This window comes from Talpa europaea, assembly GCF_964194135.1.
Source record: "Talpa europaea genome assembly, chromosome: 15".
Taxonomy (NCBI): domain Eukaryota; kingdom Metazoa; phylum Chordata; class Mammalia; order Eulipotyphla; family Talpidae; genus Talpa; species Talpa europaea.
Window position 1 is genome coordinate 13901619 of NC_140083.1, and position 19881 is coordinate 13921499.

Consider the following 19881-nt stretch of genomic DNA (forward strand, 5'->3'; position numbering starts at 1 on the left):
CTAGTCAAAACTTTCATTCAGAAATGTTCCTTAAATATCAAATTTCTCTTCACAGACGCTATGTCCATTTTCTTCATAATCTTCTCTTGTTACCACCATATCTTCAAAATCGTCATTCTCTGATATCAATTTTCCACCTTCCCAAGCATAAGTAATAGGGCTAAAAATAAAGGTAAATAAAGATAAATGGTTTTACAGAAGCAAAATGCTAGAATGAGGAACTAATGAGGAACTAAACTGTTAACAATCTCTATCTCTACTAAACTTGATTTAACAGAAAATCACTTAAAGTGTGAAATAAGCATAAGCGTCATAGGTGTAATACAAACTCAGAAAAGAAAGGAACTTTGGTTACTCCAAATAAATGTTCATTTTTTCCCCCAATAGCCTGAATTTATGGATCCTTTATACCTACTAAAAAATAAGAATATAAACAAAAGATCCAAAATGCCTAAAAGGATAAAAAAATAACAGTCTAAATTCTGTATGTGACAAAGATATGTCATCCCATCAATTCTCACAGAAAACCATGAAATAACTATTATAAATAGCTATAAATAGCTCCCATTTTACAGATTTGGAAAGTGAGGTCAGGTTGAGACTAGAACTGTGATTTAACCCAGTCTGTTTCTGCTGCTACACTGTTGCCTCTGCTAAGTAAAAACATTAAGAAAAAATACTGCATGACAACTGTTACATGGTAAGACACAGACAATACTTAAAGCTGGAGCACATAAAACATTTAGTTTGGTTATGATTCAATTATATTTCTAATGGTTCCTCCCAATTCAAAGTTTCAAATCTGAAAAATGCCAAAAGAAAAAAGTGTCTTCTTATGTTGTATTTATTACATTCCATTACCTTTGAGAAATAAAAGCAGTAGATATGCAATAAAAATTTGCTGACTAAAGGATTAGAAACTATTTCATATGCGAGTCCCTTGGCCTGCAACGTGTCCATGACTTGCATTTTAAATACAGAATAAAAATCTAATATGCCACATACTCTAAAAAGGGTACAAAAACATTAATGTTCATAAAAATCATTCTCACATCTAATGGTAGTTTATTCTTTTATCTTACAGTCATAAAATTAAGTGATGGGATAAAAAATTCTATTTCACCACTACTGATTTTAGAAAACTTCTACTTTAGCTTTAAATCAAAATTAGAATTAAACAATCAGGTATATGGCATCTTGTTTTCAACCCTGCCTTTTAAGCTGAGATATGGGGCGTTATTTACATATATATTTGTTACCAGCTGCTAATTCAAGGAACAAACTGGATTGCTGTCTGGTCACTGCTAGTAGTGCATTATAAAGCTTCTGCCAAGTCATGAACCCTTGCTTTTTAATTTACAAAGTGAAAATATTAAACAGAAATATCTGCTAGCAAGCCTTTCTCACAGTTTTAAAGTTCCATGCTAATTTTTTTAGAACTAAAATTGAAATGATAGCTGCTTTTTCTCTGAAAACAGGATAGGAGATACCAGTTTTCAATGAAGTGAAAAGACTAGCTAAATGTGAAAATTCTGAATATTTAAAATTACTTCCAAACATTCTAAAACAATATATATCGATACAACTTATCTCAATGGTTCAATTCTTAAATTTCTTTTTTTTTTTTTTAATTCTTAAATTTCTTAATGGGAAACTGTCAAGAAATGATATAAATCAGATAAATCAAAGAGTATAACCTGGTTACTTTGACTATAAAAATGTCTTAGGAATAAGGACTGATTTATTATAGGGAAGTGATCATATATTAATTGAGCACCTATTATGTGCCAACTATTATGGCTGGCACTGTATACACTTCATACCCATTTAACTCACTGCATTGGAAGGTTTATCATTTTAATTTTTGAGCAAAGGAAAATGACTTCATCAGGAGAAATATACCTGCCACAATGGTAGAACTTGATTTGAACCAGTTCTAGATGCCTTTATTTATAAAATGAGTTCCATGATTTATTTCTAGATAAACCAACACTTACTTTTCAGGCAGCACAACAGAAACCTCATAATCTGTTGGAGTGAGACATCGAACTTCTGAGTAAACCCGATCCCTAAATCCTGGGAAAAGGGAATTTCCTCCTGTCAAGACAATGTTCTTAAAAAAATGTGGCTGCATTTCTTTAGAAGGAAAAAAAAAGGAGAAAGGAGAGAAAAAGGCATTAGAAAATCTCTTATCTTTCTGGAAAGATGACAGTGAGGGCTTAAGTACAAGCAATTAGGGATTTGTCACCCATTGAAAAACCATGTAAGATTTTTATAACCAAATAGGTTATAATATATAAGCTATTGTAATGAGACTATACACAAATAAGAAAATGTAAACACAGTGAACATGCTCTTTCAGTGAAAGGCTAAGATGAAAGGGTTGACTAGATATCTGACTATAGAATTGAGGCTATGAGAAGAAAAAGGGGAGGCTGGAGAGCAAAGTATAAAGGGGACCCAGCGGACCATGATGGAGAACTATGGGTGCTTTGGTGGTGGGTGTGGTGTGGTCACATCTAAATGGGTGTGATCCTGTACTCTGATTCATAAACAGTGTTGTAAACTGATGTTAGTAAGAAAATAAATTTTAAAAGATGGAAGGGCTGCACTATTGGATACTTACTGTACACATGCAAGCTATACATATCCAACTTAACATTTTAGTACCAGATATTTAATAATTACAATTGTTCTACTTAAAATGGAGGGGTTCTCACTGTAGATTGAGATTGTGAGTTACTGTAAGGAGGAAAGTGAGGTCCTTTGTGACATTTTAACTTGTCCAAATTTCCACATTATCCAGCTGAGACCTTTATTGTGTAGTACTGACATGTGACAGTAAAAAAATACATACAATTAATAATAATATTGAAATAAATAGGCTTATGTTATACCTCATTAAAGTTACACGATGACAAACATTAGTGCCAAAATGTTAGCCAGTATTAAAAGCCTAAGCACCACTGGGAAATCTTTTAGGAACTAATAGGTCCTGGCCATCCTAGCTAATGCTTCTGTTTACAAACTAGGAGTTCCTTTATATTGACATTGAGTCTCATGGCACAATATTAAAATATTATAGTACAAAATGTTGTATAGCTCATGACTACAAATTTATATAAAATAGAAAATGAATATGTGTGGACTTCTAGTGAGTCCTGACCTGCGACGGTGAAGGAAATCAGACATGGGGGACTGTCATGTCCAGCATGCAGCAAATCTTCATTGTCTTAGTGCTTATTATATACTATTTTAATTGTAGCAGGTGTAACATCAAAGCATACCACATAATGATAACACGTATGAATGATTAGTCTATTTTCTTACTATTATCTATTTACTTCAGACAGTAGGATACCAGGCGGTTAGTTCTCACACACATAATCTTATCGCCTCCTAGCCTGAGCCTGGGAAGTTCGCTCATTATTTTGTTGTTGTCAATCTGTGGAGATGTACGCAGTTCACTTCCAGGCTCTCAACACCAAGTCCTGTCACCCAGAGGTTTTCGTCCGAGACACATGTGTTTTCACATGCCTTAGGGACTCAGGTCAAGGCCCTTCTGCTTACTGCGCAGGATCTCTCCATTTTGTTATTCTCAGACTGTGGAGATGTAGAAGCCCGACTCCACGCAGGTCACTTTCCAGGCTCTCAACACCAAGTCCTGTCACTCAGAGGTTTTCCTCCGAGACACATGTGTTTTCACATGCCTTAGAGACTCGGGTCAAGGCCCTTCTGCTTACTACGCAGGGTGGCCGCCTCCAACAAATATGAAATATTAATATGAAAGTACTTAAGGAAGAATTCAGATGATGGCATTATGTGACTTTCTTTTTCATTATTTTATTTTTTTTTAATGGAGGAAAAGACACTGCATGTGCTAGCTTTTCTCCAATGCCTGAGGGTTCCTTATGAACTAAGAAGATGTATGATGTAAACTCTAGAACATTAGTTAAATCAAAATCATAGTAACTAGACATTACTATGAAGCACCTTACTTCAATCTCATTAAAATTAACTTCCTGCATATTCATCCAATTATTAAAAAAAAAGGAAGAAATAAACCAATCCCATTAATAGCTAATAACCATTATACAACTAAATAAAAAATTCCTGGGGCCTCCCTGGTGGCATAGGTGTTAAGTATCAGTGCTATGCTGCTATCACCACTGTAGCCTGAGTTCAATCCACATGCCCAGGGCAGACCTCTCCTGTTTCGCCCTCTGATCCCCTCAGCAGTATATTTCAGTAGATCTGCCTGTTCTGCTCCCCACTTTGTCTCTGGTGAATCCTTTCACCCACCGCACCTCTGACCGACACTCTAGTTCTTATATACATGAAAAAATAAAAATAAATCTTTAAAAATAATATAAATTCCTATTCTGTGCAAATCTGAAATGTATATGGTACAGAATTTCTGAAATGTATATGGCACTTTAATACTCATGGAGGGAGAGATGAATTTCTTGAAACTTAAACAGACCATAATGACTTTTCCTATATAAAATTTATAAGACTAAAGCACATCGTGGAACCTGCTAATCTCTGCAAATATAACAGACTTGCCATTTGCTGAAAAATTTAAAAGGAACAGATGACTTCTCTTGGGTTCACAGAGAAGTCTTACAGTTTTTAAAAAAAATATCATTACTCTTCAATGCTTTATGTTGAACTTACCTTCAGGTAAATTCTGAATTGAATAGACAATAGCTTCTGGAATTCCCATTTCTTGAATGCCTATATCAGAAGGATTAAAAAGTATTTCTGGAACAGCAAATCTCTCATTGGCCAGACGAAGAATTTGTTCCCCAGATTTATATTTTCCACTTAACACCATCTCCTCTCTTGGCTTAAAGAAAAATAGGATAAAAATTAAACTACATTATCAAGCTCACTATCAAGCACAAATAGTAATCAGTAATACATAATACTAAACTATTAATCATGTTCTTGAAGTTTCAGTAATCTCAAAAAACAGAATAATATGGCTGTCTCTCTTATTGCCCTAACCTACAAAAATTAATGATTACTGGCTCTAATAGTTACTTCCCCCCAAATGATCTGGCTTTATTCTACACAATTTAAAAAAGAAAGAAAGAAAACAGAGGAATTAACTTCATCATGTACCTATAACAGCAGATAATTCCAGTTTCTAGAGAAGAAAGAGCATACTCTAAGCAAAAAGCATGTATTATATCTTAGGTTTCTACCACTATCTGTGTTCATTCTCATGTAAGCTACTTACTGGACTGGGGTGCTAGTATAATTAAGATTACCTCTCTTCCTATACAAAAAGCTTAAATCTTCAAATTTCTTTCTTCAATACCTATCAAAAATCAGTTTCTAAGTGATTTAGGCAAATTACATGGATCTTTCCTTGAAATGCTTGCTATTTTCTGCTAATCTACCCATTCTATAAACTATATCCCTGAAGAAGTCAGGAAAAAAAAATCTCCTTCTACAACATTTTGCTTTAAAAAATTATGGTCCCTCTCAATCTTATCAGCTCTTCTAGATTCACTTACGGACATTTCATTTCAGTATAAATTTGACTTATATATAGTGCAGTTTTCCTCCCAAATATCCCAATCCTTGTAAGGAAAAAAATATTTTACATATATGAAAAGCCTTAATCTATCATTAAAAAGTAATATGTTTAAAGAATATTATAGATTCCTTACTACAATAAGTCATCTACTATCTTCAGATTTCTGCTTCCTCAGAGAGGATTTTTCCATCTCCCAAATAAAATATTCTTCCATTATTCTCCACAATCTATTTTATCCTTCATAGTCTATATTATTCATCATCATATATCCACTACCTAATCAATTTATTATGAGTATGCAATAAATTCTTGAATAATGTCATATGAGCCAACACTGTGCAGTTCATTGTATCAGGAATTTTACATACATTATCCCACTGGACTCTCACATAACCCTATATGGCAGGCATATTTTCCTTTTACTGATAATGTAACTGGGCCCAGCAAGGGTATATATACTTTGCTTGGGATCTTTCATCTAGTAAACCAAAGTATATGCAATAAATTTCTTCTACTACACTGCCTCTCTTAAGCGGGATGTGAATGATTAAAATTTCTATCATTTACAAATTTAATACTAAAAACATTTTTAAATAAAAAATATTCTAAGTATAATATTCACCATACTCTAAGAACAAGGAAAACTATAAATAACTTTAACCCAACTAAACTTATAGTGATAATCAGAAGTATATTATTCCTTCAAAAACACTATTTTTTCATAACAGAATAGAAACTGTATCCTGCAAATCTGCATAATCATTTATAAAGTGATATTGACTTGAGTTAAAGGATAAAACTATTTTTGTCAATACTCAAAATAACCTGAGGCAGATGTAGACTTGGAAAATTTCAGTTGACAAAATAGAGGTTATATGGTCCATAGACCTGATTTTACAGAAGATGATCATGTGACTTATGCAGGATCAAATGTCTAACGGGGGAAAAGAGTCAGAACTAGATATCTTTGTTTAATGTTAGCTCTTAAGTCATTACTCATTAATATGTAACCTAGAACTACAAGTTGTCCCTGAATCTGGAACTACAAGTAGTTCCTGCTTCCAAGAATACAATTCCAAAAAGATTTTATAGCTATAAACAAATGAAAGAATTTATAAGGGCTGCTGGCAGTTGCTATTTTAGTCAATGTAAACCATGATTACCGCACATTTCCCATAAATTTCCATTAAAGAACCGACCAGTTTAAATTACAATGACTTTTCAAGAAAGGGATCATCATTAATTATGAGGGCAATTTTCTCAATTTAGGTGAGTCAAGTGCATTACTGTTTAGTAAGCATTCTCTGTTGATTAGAGATAAAAAAGGAATCTTTATCAGTTGCAATTAGTAACAATATTAAGACATTATTATTATTACCATCATCAGTAGAAAATGAAAGTTATAACTTTTTCCCAAGTATTTGAATAAATTATCAAAAACCAAGTTTTTTTTTTTTTGGTTTGTTTTGTTTTGGTTTTTTGTGGGACCCTTGCTGGTGGCCGGGGATCGAACTGGCGCTGAAGACAGCCTCGCAACCCAGCGCTCAACCACTGCGCCACCAGGGGAGGCCCTCAAAAACCAAGTTTTAATATCTATGTGTAAAGTCTCAAATATAGCTATTTTTCACTTTACATATTGATTTCCTAATTTCATGTTTATCAGCTCTGAAAGTTGCTGCATGTATATCAGGTATCAATGAAAAAAGTTAATCAAATATTACTTCAATACATTTCAGTATTAATTCTAATATATATAAAATATAACAGTTTCTAAATCTTAAAAATTACTAAGCTACAAGTATTTATAATGTAGAAATGTATAAACTTTTTAATATTAATTGACTAAGTAAAGATTACACCATTATTCCTGAAATAAACACTAGATATAATATTCCAATATCTGGCAAAAGTTCAATCCAACTACCTCTGTTGACTCAACTATCGTGAAGTACACAAGTAACAAGGTGACTATATTGAATCCATAACCAGAATCTGTTTACAGAATACAATCATGTGACTTAAGCAGGATCAAATGTCTAACTGGGGAAAAGAGCCAGAACTAGATATCTTTGTTTAATAATTGCCACAGGCCAATAAAAGAAATGCAAACAACATTATGCAGCTTATGAGTTTTTTCCTTTCCAAATGTCATGAGTAATACAACGGTCATGTGGCGAAACAATCACACCTGTACAGGCTCATGGTATGAGGTGAAGGCTTGAGAAAACGAGGCTTATGGGCAGCATGGAGGAAAGTGGCTGAGTTTAGCAATAAACTGTCAAATAAGCAGACAGGCTGTCTGTTGCAGGGCAGGGGAGAACTGTTTTTAAAAAAGAGAAAGATTCCCAAACCTAGTTGAGACAGTTCAATCACCTGAAAGAGACTTTTTCTCCTTAAGATTTAAGTTTAAAGTTTTCAAATTATCCTAATTATTACTTTATTTTGGCATTCAAGATAAATTTCTCAACACTTTGGAAGTGCACTGGATTTTGCCCTTTTCAGCTTTAATGTGATCACATTAGGACAAACATGAATTAAAATTCAACCCTAGGTCAACTATGTCAATAATTCTTAAGTAAACAGAAAAAAGCAACCATAATATAAGTAAGGATACTGTTTAGCTCCAGATTGAGGATTTTTAAAATTACCTTACAAAAGCCCTTTTTAATTGTACTGAAGTCAGGTAAAACATAGTCTATCATGACTGTGTTTTCTTCTCCTTTCAACCTGGGAAACAAAAGAGACTTATGAAGTATTTTAACTATGTAACATTACCTAAGAACTGACTTCCCAATTCTTAAGACTACCATTATACTTACTTTGCAATATCCATGTCTCTATAAAAATCCTGAGACACATAGCATACATCTTCTTTCACCTGATTAATCACATGTGTTTCATCCATAACATGTAGCTGCCTGAACAGATAAAAATTGTAAAATTTGTAATGAAAAAATTAATTGGAATCAGGATTTAAGAGCTAAGGTTTATCTAACATGATGTCATAGTTTAATGAAACCATTCTCAATAAGATATCGCTAAAAGGTCTTAACTCCTTGCACTTTATTTTTATACTTTCTTTTCCAATTATAGAAGTATTATGAATCAGCACAGAGCACCCGGCACATAGTATATGTTTAATATTTGATGTGTGAGTCACAGAAAACATGGACTTAATGTAGAATATAAAGATATTTAAAAAAAAAGCAAAAATATAAAGCTATTTATTTTGAATATTTTTCTCTGCACATATTTACATTTTATGTTTTAGACTATAGGTTATCTCATGAACATTTTCTTATGCTGTTGCATATGCTTTAAAATTTTTTTTATTGTCCTATAATATTCAGTTGAAGGAACCTATTAAAATGGATTTATCTATGTTCCTAATGTTGGAAGTTTAGGTCAGGGAGTAAAGGTACTTGTGCATTAATGAACATGGACTTTGGAGTCAGACTTAAGTTTAATCATAACTTAGTATTCAAGTTATTTTATCTCTTTGGAATTCATCTCTTCAACCTTAGAAAGGTAAAAGATCACCTACTTACCAGAGGTATAAAAAGTAAATGATTGTAATCACATATTAGTGTTTAGAGAGTCGCTATGCTCAAAAAAAATTCTTCGTTTCATTCTTTCTGCTTTTGTAATAACAGACATCTATATATACACCATATTTCACCCGCTCAAAGGACTACTATTGTACCAAGGATAATATAATATGCTAATTAAAGCATGACAATTCCAAGGTATCAACCTATTGGAAGGTTCATCCCAGGTTACAGTGTGAAAAAAAACAACTCAGAATCAATGAAATATAGGTATTTTGATCTACTTCTGACTATCTCATTATTTATTCATGTTCTAGGACACAGAGTAAAAAATACTTTGTCTCTTGTTATACAGCCAAATTGTTTACCAGAAAAATTATTTCAAGTTACACTTTGATTGGCAGCAAATAAGTGTGCCCATATTACAAATCTGCAGCATCATCTTTTGAAAATAATTATATTATTTTGGATTGTAAAAATGGTCATTTAATATACATTTGCTCTACGAGGAAGTGCCATAAGGAAGAGGAATTCTTGTCTGTTTTGTTAACTAACTCACACATCCCAAGCTCCCAAATTAATGCTCAATACATATTAAATTGAATCTGTGATTACTCTGGATATTTAATATTTTTTTCCTGTCTAAGAATTACCCATTTATGTCCTTTATCTGTAAGTAACTCTAAGAGCTCTTACTATAGTTAAGATAAATCTGTATCACGTTTGTTTCAGGCTTATTTCTCAGGCTTATCTTTATCTGAGTTTTGTTTACAAAAGCTTTTGATGTACATAACTTTTAATATTTTACATATCTAAACACAAAACCTGATGAAATCTATCCTATTTGAATTCAGTGGCCTTCCAGGCTAGAAGGAAACAGAAAGGGGATTAGGATGCTAGTAATATACCTCTTGAACTACTGATTTCTTGGGTGCATTCACTTTTTGAAAACTCAGAGTTATAATCATGGTTTGTAAACTTTTCTGTATGTATGCTTTACTTCAATGGAAATTTTATTGTTTTCCTCCATAGAAGAACTGGGGGTAGGCCAGAGGTAGGGGAGGTCAGAGGATTCACCAGAAATAAGAGTGGAGAGAAGAACAGGCGGATTTACTGAAATACACTGCAAAGGGGCAGAGCAGGTGAGACAGGAGAGGTCTGCTGCGTCATATGTGGGTTAGCTCCCTGGCAGGGACTGAACTCAAGCTGAGGTGGTGATAGTGCTGAGACAATCTCTAGGCGCAGGGTGTAAAGTCTCAGCACCATCAAGCTATCACCAGCCACTGCGGCATAATTTTAATCCCTGGCCAGGGAGTTAAATCACATGGCACAGTGGACCTCTCCTATCTCGCCTGCTGCTCACCTCAGCAGCATATTTCAGTAAATCCGTCCGTTCTGCTCCCCACTCTGTCTTTGGTGAATCCTCATGCTCCCCACAACTCTGGCCTACACCCCAGTTCTTATATGCATAAGTAAATACAAATAAATCTTTAAAAACTAATTTTAAATTACATTAAAAAGTTCATTGCAAGCACCCCATCCTCCCAAAGAGTCCAAATTAAGTATTACCTATATGATATGATCTCCTTTAGGTGATTGGTTAAGAGTTTTCCTCCCACATTTATCCTAAAAAGGGAGAATTCAAATTTGATTGAGTTATCTTGCCTTTCATTCAATTTTATCCCAAGAAACATGAAAATTAAATGCAACTCACCGAATAATTGCTTCCTTTTTCTTTTTACTTCTACAATAAGGAACTATATGTGTAAAGGAATATCCACTATCTACAATGATGCAGCATAATTCGGAAGGATTATCTCGGAAATACCTATGTGCACTGAGAGCCCCAGCTATTTGAAAAAAGAAAGAAAAAAATAAACACATTACATGAAAGTATAATAAATTTAAAGCAATAAACAAAGGCAGCAAACCAAGGCAAACACAAATAAAACATTTTCCTTTATAAGAAAATATGTTAATGCAAAATAACATTAAAAACATTAAATTCTTTCACAACGTCTTTGCAGTGTTTAAATTTCAAAAATCAATTTTTGTAGTGAGTTTTTAAACTTTGTATTCATTTCATGGCTTATAATAATTATTTTAACATCAGTTAATTTTTCCTGAGGATTTATTATATGCTGAGTGTGTGTGTTTTAAGCCTCACAAAAATCTCACTTTACAGAGCAGAACTGAAGCACAGAGAAGTTAAATAATGTGTCCAAAGTCATGCAACTAGAAAGTAACAGCCTAGGTAATAACAGGGTTTCTCAACCTCAGAACTAATATTTTTGGGGCCAGATAATTCCAGCGTTCCTGTGCAATATAAAATGTTTAGAAGTCTTCTACGAAGTAGATACCATTATCAACCAGTTTAGATTTGAAATTAAATAACCAGTTGAACAACCAATAATGTGTCCAAACATTGCCAAATGTCTCCCAAGGGGCAAAATCACCCTTGCTTCAGAATACTGTTTGAGAGATTATGCAACTTAGCCATCATAGTACTTTGCTCATATCAATGTAAATTCTGCAAGCTAAATATTTGAAGACGTTCATTGTAGTCATGTAATTCTAACCTTTAATAAACCTGCCTCTATATGCTGTTTACAATTTTCCCTCATATTGGCAGCCTGAGCTATTAACAGTATTTCAATCAGTAATAATGATAAGAAAATATATATTAGTAAAAATGTGAAGTAAAAGAAGTCTGACTAGGATAATCTGTAAAGGTCCATCTGGTTTTTAAATTCCTTGTTTTATTTCCTTCAAATCTAAAAGAATGTTAATATTCTGGGATTTTATGTGTTTTCTTTAGCCTATTTTTACATATTCACATAACTCAATTTCAATCAAAATTTTAGCTCACCATTTACTCGTAATACTGCTTGAAACTGGTATTCTTCAAATAGTATTTCATTCATTGATTCTTGAATTGAAGTAAAGTTAAAATATGGTTCTGTGATAATAATGTTAGTATCTAAAAAATCAACCTGGGGGGAAAAATCCAAATAGTTTCATAGCTTTGTAGTTATAAAAACTGTTTTAATTATACAAACAACCTTACTTAATCCTTACAATAATCCTAGGATACAGGTATTAGTGACATAGTTAGAATTTAAAACTATGGAGTTTATAAAATTAATGCACTTTAAGTATTATTTAAGTACTAACCCTCGAAATGGTAACAATAATAAAATGGTACCGTCAAATTGTTTAAAGGTAATTATGACAAAAGTAATGGAGAATATAACCCCAAGTATGGGTACTATTATTTTTGCTTTTGAAAGATAAAAGAATGAGAAGCTCTAGAATTAGAAATGTTTACATAATTCTTTCCTGCAACCTGTTAAGAAGCATTAAAGCTTGAACATGTCCTTAGTATACATAAAGTCACATTATAAGCTTTTAAAAGCATAAAATTCTCATCTGGTAAAGAGTCACACATTCATCTGTAGGTAAAATATTTGATTGTGAAAATAAAAATGAGTCTAATGATAGCAGAAATGTGAAATAAAATTTTAATCTTAAATTTCATACAATCTCTTCTCAACCTCAAATTCCACTTCAAAATTATATTCATTAGCATTTACTTATTATTTAGAAAGTCAAAGCGAGGCACAGTATGTCAAGTGAACTAAAATATATACTAGAAACATATTTAAAAATTTATAAATTAAGACATAAATTATAATTTTTATTTGAGTAAGGCATGAAAATAGAAATTTGAATACATACTCTAATTTGTTACCTGATACATTTCTTTTCCAAAGAGATAATCCCAAACTTGTCTTTGAACATCCCAATTCACCAAGTAGCCCTAAAAATTTTTTTTATAGATTTAATTATCAAGAATATTTGAACAACTTCTTTAAAAATTAGATTAATATATTTCAAATCACTGATTTCTCTCTACATGTGGTTACTTTCACCAGTCTAAAAGCTGTTTGAACCTCAAATCAATTATATTGGTATGTTTTTCTCCTTTGAAAAGTTAAAAAATTACAAATTAAGAGTAACCAAAATGTGAAGATATGAAAAGACAAACCAATATGTAGAGATGCCCTCTCCACTTAGCTTTAACATAAACAAATCAGATTCTGTATCCACAATCAGTAACTAAACTGCTAATTTTTAACAAGACAACTTATTTTCATTTTGTTTCAATAAGATTTTATTTACAATTTAAAAAGACCTTTACTCGTATCTAAAAATACTTTCACTCATACATAATCTCATATATACATTTTTAAATTATCTGTAAATTTATCTATGATGCTTGAAATGGCATACTGCATTACCTTCTGAAAAGGAAGGATGTAAAAAAGTCCAGATGGGTCTTTTATTTCATCTATCTGGTTAGCAGTGAAAGTTTTAAGACGTGCCGTTTTTGACCTAAACTGACAGTTAGGAATAACCCTGTAAAAAAGAGAAACAAATAATTATTCTCTAAATACTTAGTTCCTAACAATACATTTATCGATACTTAAAGATATATTTTGTTTATGCATACAAGAGCTGGGGTGTAGGCCAGAGGTGTGGGAAGGAGGTGAGAGGATTCACCAGAGACAGAGTGGGGAACAGAACAGGCAGATCAACTGAAATACACTGCTGAGGGGAGCAGGGGGTGAGACAGGAGGGGTCTGCCATGCCATGTGGGTCAGCTACCTGGCCGGGGATGGAACTTGTGCTGCAGTGGCTATGATAGCTTCATAGTGCTGAGACTTAACCCCTAGACCACCAGGCCCTAAAATGCCTTTTTTTTAAGGTTCCAGTATGTAACAGTTTTATAATGGACCCTTTATCTTTCCCATATAATCTTCAAAAAACCCTTACAGGTAGGTATAGGTTCTGCCATTGCACAGATGATGCTTAGGTCAAGTTTCTAGTTTTCTGACTGTAATGCACAAATTCTTAATACCTTTCTGGTGAAAGGCTGACAAATTCAAAAATGTCAGATTTGCAATTAGCAAGATTTAGGGTACAGAGCAGGGAGAAGTTTAAAATATGGTTGCAGACCACCATCAGCTTACAATCTATTTAGGAAGACAAACTAGATCCATTATACACAGTGTAAACAAATGTGTATTTTATGTGTACGTATATATAGACATTTATATCTATGTTCACATATATACACACATATATAGGGGGTTATTGGGATAATGCTATAAAAATGTTTTCCACCTGCTTATTACTATACTGTCAGCATTTTCTGGATTTGTTTAAACAGTCTTTGAGGACATGATTTTAAAAGCTTCAATCTTGTGGCTGTACTATAATTTTAGTTAACTTCCAGATTTTCATCATTTACCTCCTCTCCCCACCTTTTCTCTGCTCCCACACACAATGCTGAAAACAGAGCACCCTGTCTTCTTACCAAACACATCTAATTTAGTCCCGATCCTTGCTATGTCAAAGGATACGAACAATGATACACATTACCAAAACGACTTCCAGGAGACAGTAAGAAGTAAGTTGGTTACCCTCTTTTAAAAAGTAAAAAGAAGTAAGAAAAAAAAAAATCCTGTGATTACACTAGAAGAAATGCAAGGCTTTAAATCTGTTTATGATTCAAATAATTATTCAAATAGCTATTCAAATAGCTTATTATTTGAATAATAAGCTATTTACTATTAGTATTTGAATATCTGAATAAGATATTGATTGTATAATAAATATGTATACTTATATTTATATACTATATATTATGATTCAAATATATTATATATATACAGATGTTTGGCACTGAAAACATGTATTTCTGCTTAACTAAAACCAGGTGAGCAAATAGGCACTTCGCAGACCTTAGATACAAAGCCTACAAAGTCTCCAGTCACTGAGACTGATTCTCATATTTTCCATCATGAAACCCTCTGAGGATCTGATGCTATGCCAGGCACTTCACCAAGAAAACATTGCAATGCAAATCAAAACTACAATGAGATACCATCTCACACCAGTGAGAAATGAAAAAAACTACCAACAACAAATGTTGGCCAGGATGTGGAGAAAAAAGAACTCTCCTGCACTGTTGGCGGGAGTGCAAACTGGTTCAACCACTATGGAGAGCTGTGTGGAGATTTCTGGACCTAGTAAACATAGAGCTTCCACAGGATCCAGCAATTCCACTCCTAGGTATTTACCCAAAGGACACAGAAACATCAATTCCAAAGAACACCTGCACCCCTATGTTTATAGCAGCACTGTTTACAATAGCTAAGCTTTGGAAACAGCCCAAATGCCCAAAAATAGATGACTGGATCAAGAAGATGTGGTACATATACACCATGGAATATTACTCAGCCTTCAAAAAAGATAAACACATGCAATTTGCAGCAACATGGATGGCGCTGGAAGGGATCATGCTCAGCGAAATAAGCCAAAAAGAAAAAGAAAAATACCGGATGGTCTCACTCATAGCAGGAATTTAGAAAACCTAAATGAGGGACCAGGAAAAAGACTAATTGTGTAACAGGGTGGTCCCCAGGAAAGGGGGAGGTTCCCTGCCCCACCCAAGAGGGTGGAGCTGAGCAGGGATCCCTGTCCTATAACAATTGCAATCAAGTAAAAATCAAAATCAACAAGCAATTATAGACCAGAGACACGCGGGGGGGTCGGATGTGGGGGATGACAGAACAGGGATTAGGGTCAGAATAAGGGGGGTGGGAGTTATATGGGGACTATAACCAAAATGAAAATGCATACATTGTGCAAAAATGAAAAATGATGTAAGAATTATATAAAATAAAATAATTTAAAAAAAAAAAAAAAAAGCAAAACGCTGCCCCGGATCGTGAGCCTCGCATCAGGGGCCACAGTCGAGCCCCTCTTCCCTGGCGACTATTTTCGGGGCGACTTCCTGTTACGAAACGAGACCCACGTCCCACTTCCGGGCCGCGGGGCCCCAAATTATCCCCGACCCCGCGACCCCAGGCGCGGCGCCCGCGCGCGCATCCCTGGGCCGGGCAAGGCGCGCGGGGGCGCCCGCGGCCCCGGCATCCCGGCCCGAAGCGCCGCCCGGGAAGCCGCCAGCGCGTGCGGAGGTCGGCGCCCCGGGGCCGCGCCACTCACGAGACGTTCTCATGGCTGTAGCCGATCTTGGCGTTGTAGGCTCCGTTGTCCAGCACCAGGGTTGTCATGTTGGCGGGAGCCGCGCCGCCGCCGCGCGCCTGCCCGCCCTTCTGCCACCCCTCTTCCGGCACTCTATGGTTTCCGCGGGGCCGCCGAGGGCGCGCTTCCGGTGTTCCTTAGCAACGGAGGACGCCGGAAGCCGGAGCCTGCGGGCGACCGGACTCCTCAGCGGGAGTCAGTTAGTGCTGCCAAGCCCAGCTGGTTAAATTGTGACCAGCTCCCTTTTTTGAATGCTGAGTAATATTCCATGGTGTATACACATGCAATTTGCAGCAACATGGATGGCGCTGGAAGGGATCATGCTCAGCGAAATAAGCCAGAAAGAAAAAGAAAAATACCGGATGGTCTCACTCATAGCAGGAATCTAGAAAACTTAAACATGGGACCAGGAAAATGAATAACTATAAGAAAGTGAAAATCAAAATCAACAAAAACTATGAACCAGAGACACTCTATGGGGGATGGGGGGCGGGGAGGGGAGGGATTGGGGTCAAAATAAGGGGATTGCAATTATATGGGGAATATAAAAATAAAATTTATTTAAAAAAATAAATACATAAAATCATAAAAGCTTTGATATTTAAAAAAAATTGTGACCAGATCCCACTGTTAAGCGCTTTGTATTTGCATTATAAATTTACTGATAATTTAAAAAATGTATGTATGAGGTTATGTATGAGTGAAAGTATTTTTAGGTACAGTAAAGGTCTGTTTAAATTGTAAAGAAAATCTTATTGAAACGGAAAATTGAAATTGTCTTGTTAAAATTTAACAATTTAGGGGCGTTCCCTGGTGGCGCAGGCGGGTTCCCCTGTCCCTCCCCTGTCCACAGACTTGGCAGCGCGGGTTCTATCCCCGCCAGCCGGTGAGGTTCCCACATGGCACGGCAGACCTCTCCTGCCCCGCCCGCTGCTCCCCTCAGCAGTGTATTTAGTCAGTCTGCCTGTTCTGCTCCCCGCTCTGTCTCCGGTGAATCCTCTCACCCTCCCGCGCATCTGACCTGTGCCCCGGTTCTTGTATAAATAAATAATCTTTAAAAAATATTAACAATTTAGTTACTGATTGTGGATACAGAATCTGATTTGTTTATGTTAAAGCTAAGAGGAGAGGGCATCTCTACATAATGGTTTGTCTTTTCAGATCTTCACATTTTAGTTACTGTTAATTTGCAATTTTTTTAACTTTTAAAAGGAGAAAAACATATCAATATAATTGTGTATTTGTCCTTTACTGCACAAGTTGGCTTGCTCCTGCAAGTTTCTTCCAATCCCAAATGTGAACCAGCTGGTTGTGCGTTCAATAATCTTTTTCAGATTGTGACATTTCTTGAAAAATAAAGTTTGAAACCATAGATATAGCAAGGAATTGTATGAAGTCTCTCCAACCTTACTGAGTGCCAATACCCGTGGGACTATAGGAATCAACCACCTTGAATTGCAAAAATTTTCAGTCAACTGCTTGGACTTTCTACTTGAGCTTATACTCTTTCCCTGTTTGCTTTTTCCACAGACCGAATTCTTTTCCTCATCTTAAAGGTCTTCTTGACGTCTTACACATTATCTCTCTGTGACCCTCCTTAAAATATCTCTCTGTGCTCTTCCTAAGTGATCCTGTAGTACCCTGAGCTAATTGCTAATGGCTTAGGGAATGAATTTTGTATTGGAATCCAGAATCTGCAACAAAATGTGTAACCTTGGCTGATGAAAATAATGACCAATAGGCAGCATTTAATGTTTCCGGATAAAAAAAATTCGGGCCTCCCTGGTGGTGCCGGTGTTAAGTCACAGCGCTGTGAAGTTGTCACCAGCCACTGCAGCTCGAGCTCCATCCCTGGCCAGCCAGGGAGCAAGCCACATGGTATAGCAGACCTCCCCTGACTCATCTGCTGCTCCCCTCAGCAGTGTGTTTCAGTCAATCTGCCTGTTCCGTTACCCACTCTGTCCCCGCACCTCTGTCTTACACCCCAGTTCTTGTATGCATAAATAAATAAATCTTTAAAAAAATAAAATAAAATAAAATTACACATCTGGGAGAGGCTGAAATAACAATTGGACTACTTGTTAAATCTTGGTGGGACTTGGCAAAAAATGAGTCCCTTTGGGGTCTGTTATTCATTTTTAAACCAATATTATAACTGCAAAGTAGGTACTATTGTTGAAGTCCAAGAGATAGTGTGGCTAAGAATGCAATTTCTGCACTCAAAGTCCTGGGAGAAATCATATCACTAGATGACTTGGACAGGTTAGTCAACCTCTCTGCACCTTAGTTATCTCACCTGTAAAATGGAATAACGGTACACCCCTTTGCAGAATTATAAAGAGAAAGTGATAAAAATTAAGTGTCTAACAGTAGTTATCCTCATCATCATTATTTTCTTACATCATCATTCTCTGTTAATTTGCATAGGTGGCAAACTAGTTAGGCACTCTTTTCACTGATATCTAAATCCCTTGGTATCAAAAAGTCATTGAATGTCCAAAGTTAATTAAGCCTAAATTCAGTTATTCTATTTTCTCAAATTAAATATTAAAGTGATAAGAAATACTCCAAAGGCAAAGGATATTTTACAATACTTACATCACACAGCAGTCATCATTTCTTTTCATATCTCCTTTTTAAATATATGCTCTTTCAATCCCGGTGCTCCTCTTGATATTAAGCTCTTTCTCAGATAAACTTCTTTTTGTTTCCTTGCCATTTACATGCTCCAAGATCAAGATCATTTTTCATACTTGGCTTCAGTTATTATTAAACACTGATAAATCTTATAGTATAATTTCCATTCCCCTACTGTAACCAGGATGTTTATGACCAGATATCCCAAGATAACCTTCACAGCAACCAATGCAAAACTGAACCTTATCTCAGTTAGAGCTGAGTCCCAAGATCCACCCAGTGCCCCAAGCTAGAAACCTCAATTACCTTCAACTCGTGCCCTAAACTTAATCTCTGGAATCTGCCCTTTACCTTCTTCCATCCTTACTGATACTACTTTATCTCTTACCTAAAATAATGCTAATGGGCCTCCCTGGTGGCGCAAGGGGTTAGGCACTGCACTATGAAGCAATCTGTAAGCCTCTGAAGCATGAGTTCAATCCCTTGCCGGCCAGGGCCAGGGAGCAATCCACATGGCGCAGCAGACCTCTCCTGTCTCGCCTGCTGCTCCCCTCAGCATTGTATTTCAGTCAATCTGCCTGTTCTGTTCCCCACTCTGCCTTTGGTGAATCCTCTCATCCCCCTGCATCTCTGGCCTGTACCCTAGCTCTTGTATGCATAAATAAATAAATCTTTTAAAAAATAAAACAATGCTACCGCCTTCTTAATGCCCTTTTATTCCATTCTTGTTTCTTTATGATCTATTCTCTATTTTGCCAATATAATTATCAGCAAATGTTTTTCCAAGTCAAAAATATGATCATTCTCCCCAAATTGCCTTACCATAGAAGTGTTCCCTTGGTTTTGTAACAGGGTGGTCCCCAGGAAAGGGGGAGGTTCCCTGCCCCACCCAAGGAAGGCTGGAGCTGAGGAGGAAGAGAAGCTGCAGAAGCGACTGAGGAAGAAAGCAGGATGGAGCCAGGAGACCTGGAGGAGGCGCATGGAGCCTAAAGACATATGAAGAAACTGTACTTGTCTTTTGGTCGTGGACTGGGT

General features: G+C 35.6%; 1 protein-coding gene across 1 annotated transcript; it reads right to left on the minus strand.

Annotated features, from left to right (window-relative positions):
* Nucleotides 1–16253, minus strand: ACTR6 (actin related protein 6). The gene is made up of 11 exons (XM_084254956.1): nt 16171–16253; nt 13398–13515; nt 12848–12916; nt 11966–12089; nt 10811–10946; nt 10666–10722; nt 8368–8466; nt 8197–8275; nt 4678–4849; nt 1998–2136; nt 1–160 (listed from the first exon to the last, which is right to left on the minus strand). The coding sequence occupies exons 1-11, from the start codon at nt 16236–16238 to the stop codon at nt 31–33; spliced, it is 1191 nt and encodes a 396-aa protein (XP_084111082.1). The 5' UTR covers nt 16239–16253; the 3' UTR covers nt 1–30.
* Between the last annotated feature and the right edge of the window lie 3628 nt (nt 16254–19881).